The 12,152-nt window shown below is 34.3% G+C and overlaps 1 protein-coding gene across 3 annotated transcripts; it reads left to right on the top strand.

Annotated features, from left to right (window-relative positions):
• On the top strand, window positions 434-10,704 carry LOC109708118 (polygalacturonase inhibitor-like). Of its 3 annotated transcripts, none has more exons than XM_020229721.1 (2): window positions 434-1,083; window positions 10,057-10,704. In XM_020229721.1, the coding sequence occupies exons 1-2, from the start codon at window positions 623-625 to the stop codon at window positions 10,439-10,441; spliced, it is 846 nt and encodes a 281-aa protein (XP_020085310.1). In that variant the 5' UTR covers window positions 434-622; the 3' UTR covers window positions 10,442-10,704. The 3 variants fall into 3 exon arrangements, 2 of the variants coding, with proteins under 2 accessions (XP_020085310.1, XP_020085309.1); XM_020229720.1 differs by lacking the exon at window positions 434-1,083 and adding an exon at window positions 3,642-4,192; XR_002215660.1 differs by lacking the exon at window positions 434-1,083 and adding an exon at window positions 8,875-8,937 and having other exon boundaries at window positions 10,057-10,190.

Below are 12,152 nucleotides of genomic sequence, written 5' to 3'. Positions count from 1 at the left end.
TCCCATAATTTTATCATTATTTCGTCTACTTTTTATAATTTATGTTGAAAATATCTTTCAAAATAATAAAAATATATTAAAAAATTATTTTTTTTTATAGAAGAATGATAATTTGGTAATTTTGCCATCTCCATTAATGTCACACCCTCCTGAAAATATTTTTAAAATTTTAAGAAGATAGAATATAGATTTTGAATGATATTTATAGAAAGATTTTTATTTTATAATTTAACCTAATTTTAAATTTAAATCAAATAAATTGAAATTATCGATAGAGAGTAGATGATTATGGCCCATTAATATTGACTCTCCCAGCTGCATATGGTAGAGCTATGCTAGGTATACATTTAAAAATAGATGTAAATTTTATATCATCTCATTCAAGAATAAAATTCGCTCTACAATCCATATCATATAATTAGTGAATGATTTCTAACTCTTAGATAGATAGATAGATGAGGAGCAAGATATACACCCAGAAAGTGATTGTTAGTGGGCACATAGTTTTTCTTTTCCGTATATAACAAGACCACCCTGATCCCTCTCCTCTATTCCACTCTTCACATCCACCGACATGATACTACCACGCAGCACGCCCCGTAGTTAATTTCAATCTCAAACAATGCCGTACGCTCTCACACCCTCGTCGATCCTCTCCTCCCTCCACCTCTTCTCCTCCGCCGCCTTCCTCGCCTTTGCCGCCGCCTGCGACGGGCACGACAAGGCGGCGCTGATCGAGATCAAGGCCGCCTTCGGCAACCCGGCCGGGCTCTCCTCCTGGACGTCCGGCAGCCCCTGCTGCTCCGCCTGGTCGGGCGTGGAGTGCGACTCGACCACCGGCCGCGTCACCTCCCTCACCGTCTTCGCCCTCAACGTCTCGGCCAGCGTCCCTCCAGCCATCGCCAACCTCTCCGCCCTCCAGTCCCTCAACCTCGCCTACAACCGCCTCTACGGGCCCCTCCCCGCCTTCCTCGGCCCCCCGCACCTCCCCGACCTCTCCTTCCTCCGCCTCGACGGCAACCGCCTCTCCGGCCGCATTCCCGCCACGCTCACCGTCTTCGACCTCTCACTTGTCGGCAACAGGTGCGCAATTCCTCCATTTATTTTCAATGTTTAAATTTAATCTATATAGTGGAATAGGCTAAATTATAGAAATTCTTTCTTTTCTAAATATATACTCACTTTTTTTCTTTATTTTTTTTACTTTTTTTTTCAAACTTTTAAAATTATATATTTATCTTATCAATATTTCAAGTTATTGACCGACCGACCGTCCCTCGCTAGCGCTAATGGCAAAAGCTTTGGTGGTTAATATCTGAAATTTTAAGTTCGAATATTAATTGATTGACATTTATAGCTAAGTTTATTTTTAAAAGAAAACTTTCGAATCGGATAGCATGCTATCTTTCTCTCAAAAGAAAAATTATTTCAAGTTATTGCATGTAGTCTCGTTTCGTCAGTGTTCTATTATTATTCTATTTAATTTTTTATAATTTATTACTTAAAATTATAAAAATAATATATTAAAAAGTTATTTATTTTCTATAAAAGAATTAATAATAATTTAACTATTTTGTTCGCTTCATTAATGTTCTTTCTTTCTTAAAATATTTTTAAAATTTTAAACAGATAAATATATAAATTTTTGAAAGTCCGGTTTATAATTAAGATGATTTTATATATTTTAGCTTAGAAGATAACTAAAATTATGAATCCACTAAATTTAATTAGCAATATTAAATATATTTTATATATTGAAATAATTATTAATTTTTTTATACCATTGATTTGTTATAAAATAATATATAATGGAGGCAATCTCATGGACGTCCGTCCCTCTCAAATTCATGCTTATATATTATATTATATATAAAAATCTAAAATATCGCATATACTTCTGTAATCATAATAAATAATTATCGTAAATGTCTCCCGAGGTTACCACGCTAAATTTACCCTGGTTAATAAATGGTTAGGCATGGGCTAACTTTTAAAAATTTTGCCCTCTGCTATCCAAGGGCGTGTTTGGATTCATGTAAAACTAGTTCAAAAATTTTTTTTTAGATATTTTTTCTTTGTTTGGTTCTATGTAAAAAAACTTTTTCGGAAAAGCTTTTTTTACGAATACGCGGAAAAATCGCGTTTTCTTTTTCCGCTTGGACAGAGCGGAAAACAAAAAGCTACAGAAAAAAAGTCGCGGCTCACAGGCGTGGCACGGCTCATCCTTTCACACGCGGTCCACGAAGTGTGCTTCACCTCGCGGACCGAGAGAGAGAGGAGAGAGAGAGAGCAGTGAACCTAGCTCTCTCTCCTTTTTTAATTATATATATATATTATAATAATTAAATATATTATGATAATTATNTGAAATTATAGATAGAGAGTAGATGATGATGGCCCATTAATATTGACTCTCCCAGCTGCATATGGTAGAGCAATGCTAGGCATACATTTAAAAATAGATGTAAATTTTATATTATCTCATTCAAGAATAAAATTCGCTCTACAATCCATATCATACTAGTGAAGAGTCCCGCGCTTTGCAGCGGGTAGAAACTATAGTAGTAATTAATAATGATAAAATATTAAATTTTTTTTATATATCTCACTTGGTACATCTACCAACGATGGAGAGAGAGAGAGAGTAAAATAGCTCATTCTAAATAAAAATTAAATGGGAGAGATGAAGAGACGTATGTTGAGAAAGAGAGAATAAAATGAAGGAGATAAGGAGACGAATGTTGAGAGAGAGAGAGAGTAAAATGACTAATTCTAAATAAAAATTGAATAGGGGAGATGAAGAGACGTATGTTGAGAGAGAAAGTAAAATGGCTCATTCTAAATAAAAATTAAATAGGGGAGATGAAGAGACGTATGTTGAGAGAGAGAATAAAATGGATCATTCTAAATTAAAAAAATTTTAAAATTAGGAGGTTATGACACATCAGCTTAAAACATTGGGGATTCATAGAGAGTAATAGATAATGAGTGCGGCTACTATGCTATCGAAAGTACGGAGCCTTCCGTGCTTCCAGCTCGTTTTCGATATTGCGACTTTTGAATCGTCGATAGGCTCCGTTAAACTTGATCTAGAGTATTTGAGGTATTTAGAAAATAAATTTTATGATTTTACGATATCATTTGCCTAGTGAACGAAGGGGCTCAAAATCAACGGCTGAAAATAAAAATCTTACAAAATGAAATAATATGACATTAAAATTTTAAATCAAAGATATTAATCTTGTTTTATATAGTATAAAGAATTTTCTATCAAAATTTCACGTGATTTGGATAACTTGCAAACGGCTCACTACGGTCATTGAAATTTGTTGATTTTGAGCCCATTCGATCACTAGGCAAATAATATCGAAAAATAATAAAATTTATTTTCTAGGTACTCCAAATACTCTAGATCAAGTTTAACGGAGCCGATCGACGATTCGAAAGTTGCAACATTAAAAACGAGCTGGAAGCACGGAAGGCTCCGTGCTTCCGATAGCATAGTAGCCTCACTCTCATATAATTAGTGAATGATTTCTAGCTCTTAGATTAGATAGATAGATAAATAGATAGATAGACACCCAGTGATTGATTGTTGGTGGGGCACATAGTTTTTTTTTCCGTATATAACAAGACCACCCTGATCTCTCTCCTCTATTCCACTCTTCACATCCACCGACATGATACTACCACGCAGCACGCCCCGTAGTTAATTTCAATCTCAAACAATGCCGTACGCTCCTCTCACACCCTCGGCGATCCTCTCCTCCCTCCTCCTCTTCTCCTCCGCAGCCTTCCTCGCCTTTGCCGCCGCCTGCGACGGGGGCGACAAGGCGGCGCTGATCGAGATCAAGGCGGCCTTCGGCAACCCGGCCGGGCTCTCCTCCTGGACGTCCGGCAGCCCCTGCTGCTCCGCCTGGTCGGGCGTGGAGTGCGACTCGACCACCGGCCGCGTCACCTCCCTCACCGTCTTCGCCCTCAACGTCTCGGCCCGCGTCCCTCCGGCCATCGCCAACCTCTCCGCCCTCCAGTCCCTCAACCTCGCCTACAACCGCCTCTACGGGCCCCTCCCGGCCTTCCTCGGCCCCCCGCACCTCCCCGACCTCTCCTTCCTCCGCCTCGACGGCAACCGCCTCTCCGGCCGCATTCCCGCCACGCTCACCGTCTTCGACCTCTCACTTGTCGGCAACAGGTGCGCAATTCCTCCATTTATTTTCAATTTTTAAATTTAATCTATATAGTGGAATAGGCTAAATTATAGAAATTCTTTCTTTTCTAAATATATACTCACTTTTTTTCTTTTCTTTTTTTTACTTTTTCTTTCAAACTTTTAAAATTATATATTTACCTTATCAATATTTCAAGATATTGACCGACCGACGGACCGTCGGTCGCTAGCGCTAATGGCAAAAGCTTTGGTGGTTAATATCTGAAATTTTAAGTTCGAATATTAATTAATTGACATTTATAGCTAAGTTTATTTTTAAAAGAAAACTTTCGAATCGGATAGCATGTTATCTTTCTTTCAAAAGAAAAATTATTTCAAGTTATTGCATGTAGTCTTGTTTCGTCAGCGTTCTATTATTATTTTGTTTATTTTTTTATAATTTATATTAAAAAATATCACTTAAAATTATAAAAATAATATATTAAAAAGTTGTTTAATTTCTATAAAAGAATTAATAATAATTTAACTATTTTTTTCGCTTCATTAATGTTCTTTCTTTCTTAAAATATTTTTGAAATTTTAAACAGATAAATATATAAATTTTTGAAAGTCCGGTTTAATAATTAAGATGATTATTATATGTTTTAGCTTAGAAGATAACTAAAATTATGAATCCACTAAATTTAATTAGCAATATTAAATATATTTTATATATTGAAATAATTATCAATTTTTTTATACCATTGATTTGTTATAAAATAATATATAATGGAGGCAATCTCATGGACGTCCGTCCCTCTCAAATTCATACTTATACTAGTGTAGGAACCCGCGCGATGCGGCGGATATAATCATATTTGATTAAATTTAATAATATAAAAAATACTTTAAAACTCTTAGAATAAAATTATAATTTAATAAAAAATAACGAAAGATAAAAAAAATTATAGAAGAAAAAATTGTGTTACATAGAAATCGGATTCCTTTGTATCCTCATTTAGGGCATTCTCTACTAACACCGATGCTTTCGTGAAATATTATAGCGCCTTCAATCCTTTTTCGACAAGTTCTATACATTACAAATATAAGTGGTCGACATCGAGGGAGAAAGGTTCGAGGCTAAGGTTAGAGTTCGACTCACTCGATGTTGACGGTGAGAGCGAGGGCGGTGCACTTGCGAGCTCGAGAGGAGCGGACGTAGTAGGCGAGGTCGCTGTCGAGAATGCCATTTGTCGTGCCCACAGGCTTCTCGGGCAACGATTCTTAGAAAATATAAACTAATGAGAGGGAAGTCGAAGTAGCGACGTTACAAAGAAAGAATTATGAGATAGGAAGCCGAAGAGACATACGTTATAAAAAAAAAATTAATAAGACGGGAAGCCGAAGAGTTAGACGTTACAGGGAAGGAAAGCCGAAGAAACCGCTTAGCCATTTGGTTCAAAAGAGAGGCAATTGAGGGTGAAAGATAGGCTGCCACGTGGCAAGATTAGGGGAAATAATGTTAAGGTATAGATATTATATAAAATCTAAAATATCGCATATGCTTATGTAATCATAATAAATAATTATCATAAATGTCTCCCGAGGTTACCACGCTAAATTTACCCTGGTTAATAAATGGTTAGGCATGGGCTAACTTTTAAAAAATTTTGCGCTGTCAAAGGGCGTGTTTGGATCCATGTAAAACTAGTTCAAAAATTTTTTTTTAGTTGAAATATATTTTTCCTTTGTTTGGTTCTATGTAAAAAAAATTTTCTGAAAATTTTTTTTTTATGAATACGCGGAAAAATCACGTTTTCGTTTTCCGCTCTGTCCAAGCGGAAAACAAAAAGCTACAGAAAAAAAGTCGTGGCTCACAGGTGCGGCGCGGCTCACATCCTTTTGCACGCAGTCCACGCGGTGTGCTTCACCTCGTGGACCAAGAGAGAGAGAGAGAGTAGCGTACCTAGCTCTCTCTCCCTTTTTAATTATATATATANTTATTATATATTATATTATATATTTATTATATAATATATAATATATAAATTATAATAAATAAATATATGAGGATAATTATTATATATTAATAATATATAATATAATATATATAATTAGAGAAAATATATATAATAATTATAATATACTAATAATATATATAATAAAAAATATAGTAAATAGTTTTTTATTTATTTATTTTTTGTCTTTCAACCAAATAATCGTCATGAAAATTGCTTTTCTTTTCCTATAAACCAAATACAAACGACTTAAAATTTTTTTCTACCGAAAATTTTTTTTTCACAATTTTACGTAAAATCAAACACACCCTAAAATAAAATTATGTAGAAAAACCCTCTTAACTACATGACGTTCTGTATTGCTCTTCAATCAAACTTGCCGATAATTAAGACGATGGCTATTTTATTGTGCGTTGGCATCAAGCTACCGACCTAATTGATGGAACATCTGTATCAGTACCAAATATTCCGTTTCTAGTTGTCCATATCCCCATGAGCAGACAAAATAGGAGTACACTATTCACTGCGATATATACAAAAAAGGCTCTTATTTTTAATTCCTACAATATTAAACAATTATTATACTTTTAAAAAAACTTAAATTATATTTTTATATTTAATTTTTCTCTTTACGTCTGAACTCTGAGATTTTTTATAAAATTCATGACGTAGACTTTGAATTAAACGGAAGGAAATTAATAATGTTTGAATTAAATGAGAGTAAATTAATAATACTGAAGTCTGACGTGAGTCCAACTCAGAACCTCCTGTTCTGATACCATGTGAAATAATAATTATACTCTAAAAATTTAAGCGGTTAGATAACGATATTTATATATTTTTATATTTAACATATCACTGCACAAAAAATCACAACCATGTGATGCAGCAAGTAGGGATGCAAATGGATTCCAATTAGTAAAACCTTCGTCCCAATCTATTGAGAAAAAAGAGCTGGAGTTAGGAAACCCTTTCCTTTTCTTGTTCCGTCCGGATCCGCTACAAGTTCACTGTAAATTAGTTTTTGTCCTGATGCTTCAAATGGAATGACAAGAGGGCAAAAAATAGGATAAAATTCAATCCATACTGATTCCATCCTGTTAGGAGCCGAACGTCCCGATCCTTGATCTGGTCAAAAATCTCCCTCGGGAAGAATGTAGGGATGTGGAGCGGTTACGATTAGTGACCTTCGAAGTTTGCGCCCTTCGACTGGATCAAGCAATTCGGCTGACGAGGGATCAGATCAGCCGAGTTCGAAAACCTTCACTATAAAACTAATTCGGCTAGATGAGCCGAATGTATGAGCCGAATGTATGGACTGCACACTAAGATCGGCCGAAGAGCCGAATGGATAGAATACACAGTAACTGGTCGGACGAAAGAGCCGAATGCCTTTATATATATTGAATATGAATTGTAAAAAAAGTACAAGGATCGAGTGTGCCTGAAGGCATACAGACTCGATTGATCTGTCTTAATTCTACTCCTAAGGAAAAACAGTAAGTACGAAAAAGAAAAGGATTACAAGTAAACTACTCGTAGGAAATGCGAAGAAATTGTAGAGAAAATAAAGGTGGTCTTCCGTTTTCGGGAAAAAGACTTCTTTTCAGGATATTATTGGCCTATTTATAGATCGCCCATGTTGATTAGTTGCTCCTCATCCATGATCGGCCACTAATCCTATTTTTTCGGACCACTTTTAGCTGATTGGAACCGCTTGTAACCACTCGCTGTTACTGTAACTCCCCTCAATTCGTGCGGTGGTTGTTTAAAACTTCTTCCGATACTCCCGGTGCATAGCAAAATTACTACCCTTGATAAATAAAGCTGAGCGGAGTACCAGTGTGCCACGTGGCTGCGCCTTATTGGCCCAACACATCCTAACCCATCGAGAAAACAGGATGGGAGTTGGGGAACTTCTCCCACTCCAGATCCGCCTTCATTTGAATCACTAGTTGAAAATCTATCGTCGAAGGTTTTTTTAGAAGAAATTCTAGAAAATTTTACGAGTAATTTGGAGGATTAATGACATTTTATTACATATTATTTTTTATTATCATAAAGGTGTATATATTAACAAAGTCTAATAAGAATGGTTATAGCTAATATATAATTATATATAAAACAATTACTTTTTATATATGAAAATTGTTAAAATTGCTTCCTACTTTGCCCATTAAGAATTAGGTAGATAAAAAACTTAATTTCCTTAAGTATGCAGAACAACAGGTTATTCTTTTAAAAAGCAACTATTCATAATTAGATAATCTCCAAATTTGAGAGACAGGGAGAAATGCTACTTATACACTCCGAACGGGGTGTAAACTTACCTCCCTTATCTTAAGGTTTAGATTTTTTAAAAAATTTTAATTTTTTTTTAAAAAAGTTGGCAAGGCAAGGGAGAGATTTGGACCGTGGATGAAAAGATATAAAATTTACACTATTTTTTCGGATGTACATACAGCACTGCCACTACAAAAAAAACGGTCTATAACGGCACTTTTAAATATAGTTACATATCAAAAGAGTGCTGCTAGCTAAAATTACCGACACTTTTAAAAAGTGTTGCTATATGTGGGGTCGCTAGCTATATAGTGACAGTTAAAAAGTGTCGTTATAACCTAAAAGAGTGCTGCTAATTTACCAACACTTATTTAAGCATTTAGCAACCGCCGAAACTCTATCTCGTTGGCTGCGGTGGCGGAAGAGGACGACAGTAAAGGCTTTTCGTCTAGAATTTCAGTGGATTAAGTGAAGAGAGAAGAAAATAAGGTAATTGATTTTTCTTTTTTTTTTCTTTTCTGTTTGTAATCGGGCCAAATGGACTGGGTGTGGTGGGTTGAGTAGAATAATCTTTTATTTTTGGTTGGATTGGACTTTATATTTAGGCATTAGTAGATGTGTTTTTAAGTTTTAGCATAAATGCATGGGATATTTACTCAAAAGTGTCTCAAACATATGTCCCTATAATCTAATTCTGTTGTAATGTGCTAAAATAAAATTAGCTAAATTATAAAAAAGACTCCTGGCACGCAGCACTGCTAAAACAAAACTAGCTAAATTATATATTAAAAAAAAATTCCTGGCACTTTAGCTTCAATCTCAATTAGCTCATGGCACTAAAAATGCTTGTCTTACGCTTTGTCACCATCTCAAATAAATTTAAAAAATAAAAAATTAGCAAATTAGGTTGTACAATTTTACTAAATATAAATATACCGTTGACCGATTTAAATCAAACAAATTTAAAGATTGAAGAGTAAATTTTTCTTTTTTAAAGATTAAATTCAAAGTGGTCAATAGTTGAGATTAGCTCTATACATTTTTCACTAAAAGATGATAATACATCTGATAAAGTTTTTTTTTTTTAATAAGGGATGGGATTTAATGAATTAATTTTATCAGAATGGAAATCAGCTTTGTTGATAGTATTGTTTTTCTCCATAACTTAAATGTTAAATTACAGAAAACATCCCAATAATATCCTTTTTTTATTTTTTTTTTTCTAACTTTTAAAAATTTATATTTTATTCTCTTAAAATTTTAAAAATATTTTCGGAAGGATATGGCGTAAATGGAGAGGATAAAATGATTAAATTGTTCTTACTTCTTTTATAAGAAAAAAAAATAATTTTTATTATATATTTCTGTTATTTTGAAAACTATTTTTGGTATAAATTATAAAAAATGAACGGAACAGTAATGGAACCCCGTCGGAGGGAGAGATTAAATACAACAACTTAAAAACTCCAGGGTGTAAAATATAGATATTTTAAAAGTTCGAAAGGAAAAATAAAAAAATAAATATTTATAAGAAAATTTTCTATAATTTACCTTAACTTGACGTATCAATTTAGGAGAGTGTGTAAATATTTTATACTATAATAATAGACTCTCCGGCCCGCTCCCGCCCTCGTTCGCCGGTGCGACCTTCGGAGACGTGGACCTCGGCGACAACCGGCTCACGGGCGACGCGTCGTTCCTCTTCGGGCACAAGAAGAAGCTGAACGCGTTAAACCTGGAACGGAACCGGTTCGAGTTCGACCTATCGCGGGTGCAGCTACCGAAGGTGATGGACATCCTGAAGATCGCCCACAACATGATCTACGGCCGCATCCCCGCGGAGGCGGCGCACCGCAAGTGGCTCCAGTTCGACGTGAGCTACAACCGACTCTGCGGCCCCATACCGCAGAGCAAGTACATCCAGCAGTTTGGCGCCTCGCACTTCGACCACAACAAGTGCCTCTGCGGGCCGCCGCTCGCGCCGTGCAGTTGATCACCATATAATAGTAACTAGTTCTGTTGATCAAATGGTCGTGGATTTAATGTAGCGTGAGGTTTAACTAAGAGTCTGTTTGTTTGTACGAAAGTGGAGAGAGGTGAAGTCGTTTTTTATCGTAAACAATCACTTTCGCTGTTTGAATCGCTGGAATAAAGATACAATCGTAACTTGAGTTATACCGAAACTTGAGATATACCGTTGAGTCTCAGGTGTGGAGTGTTTCAAAAATAACTCATGCAAATTTATATTTGCAGTAATTATCCTCTTCTTGCTATGCGAGTATCTAGTTAGAATTTTAAGTTGAAAACAATAATTTTTTTATTGTATTTAACTGCGGTATTGTATTCTATTTATACCCTAGCGATGTGTGAACTAAGTCCAAGATAATACGGTAACTTGTTTATTGTATTTAAACACAGTAATTAGATTACTGGTTTAACTTGTCAGTCCAGCATATATAACACTTTCGTGGTAAAAAGAGTCATTTCTATAAATATAATTTGCAGGGACTATTTGCAAACAAAAAAAATCTAATTTTCTCCCTTATTGTTATTATTTTTTGGACTAAAATCCAATAATTTTTCTAAACCCTAGGATGTAAGGTATAATATCCATACACTCTACAAGGGATGTACATAGATATGTATATAGTATTTTTCTTTGTTTCTTTTTTCCTTCATCTATGTGGTTTAGAATAGCAGCTGTTTTATTTCTCTACTTTTTTTTCTGTTAATTAGATTAGGTTAACTTGAATTTACTTGATCATTTGAATAGTAATTTTGTGCAAAGGCAAGCTCATATTTTGTACTTATCGTATTAATAATTATACAAAAATTATCCTGTTTCTTACCAACAAATTCTACAACTCTTTAGTTTAAATCTTTCTTTTTCTTTCGTTTCAAATTATTTGTCCTATACTATAGTTTATTCATATGTCTTTAGTAGAAAGTTATTTATTTATGCATGAAAAGGTGAATTTTTATACAAAATCTTTGCAATAATTAAAAAGAATAAGATAGTGCCTACTTTGTTATTTTAGTTGTTACATTGCCAGAATGACTGGTGAAGAGATCAAACAATTTGATTCTTAGATTTATAAGACTACTCTTTAGCTTCAACTAAATAAATTAGTATATTACCAAAGCAATATTAATTAATTTTTATACAAAAATTTATGAAGAACAAAGGTATTTGAAATTTTCAATCATCCCTCTTTCTATTACTTTGAGATTCGTGCATTTCATATAATAGACAGTAAATTTAATAATGTGGAAAAATTTTCTTGTTGATTTTTTTTATATTTTTTAAGAGATAGATAACATGCTATCAGCTTCCGCCTCTTTTTTTTTTTATTAATTTTTATTGATTAAAAATCCTGGTGACAAGATGATAATAATAATAGTAATAATAAAAAAGTCAAAGAGCCTGCAGCTTCTAGGGTCAGTCACATTAAATCCTCCAGATCTGTCCACCTTTGTCTTCTCCCTCTAATTAATGCATGCATATCCATCTCTTCTAGATCTCGGACAAAAAGTACACAAGGAAAATCCCTAAATCAAGTGCTTTGGGAGCTGCACATCGAATATTTGACGAAATTATACTCACATATATATTTCATTTTGAATACTTATTCAGATATAGATATATGTCAGATGTTAAATTTTTATTAATATATCGCTAAAAGATTATTCAAATATGATCAGAT

The sequence above is a fragment of the Ananas comosus genome, linkage group 3 (assembly GCF_001540865.1).
Source record: "Ananas comosus cultivar F153 linkage group 3, ASM154086v1, whole genome shotgun sequence".
In the NCBI taxonomy this organism is placed as follows: domain Eukaryota; kingdom Viridiplantae; phylum Streptophyta; class Magnoliopsida; order Poales; family Bromeliaceae; genus Ananas; species Ananas comosus.
This window is presented reverse-complemented; position numbering and strand designations above follow the sequence as displayed.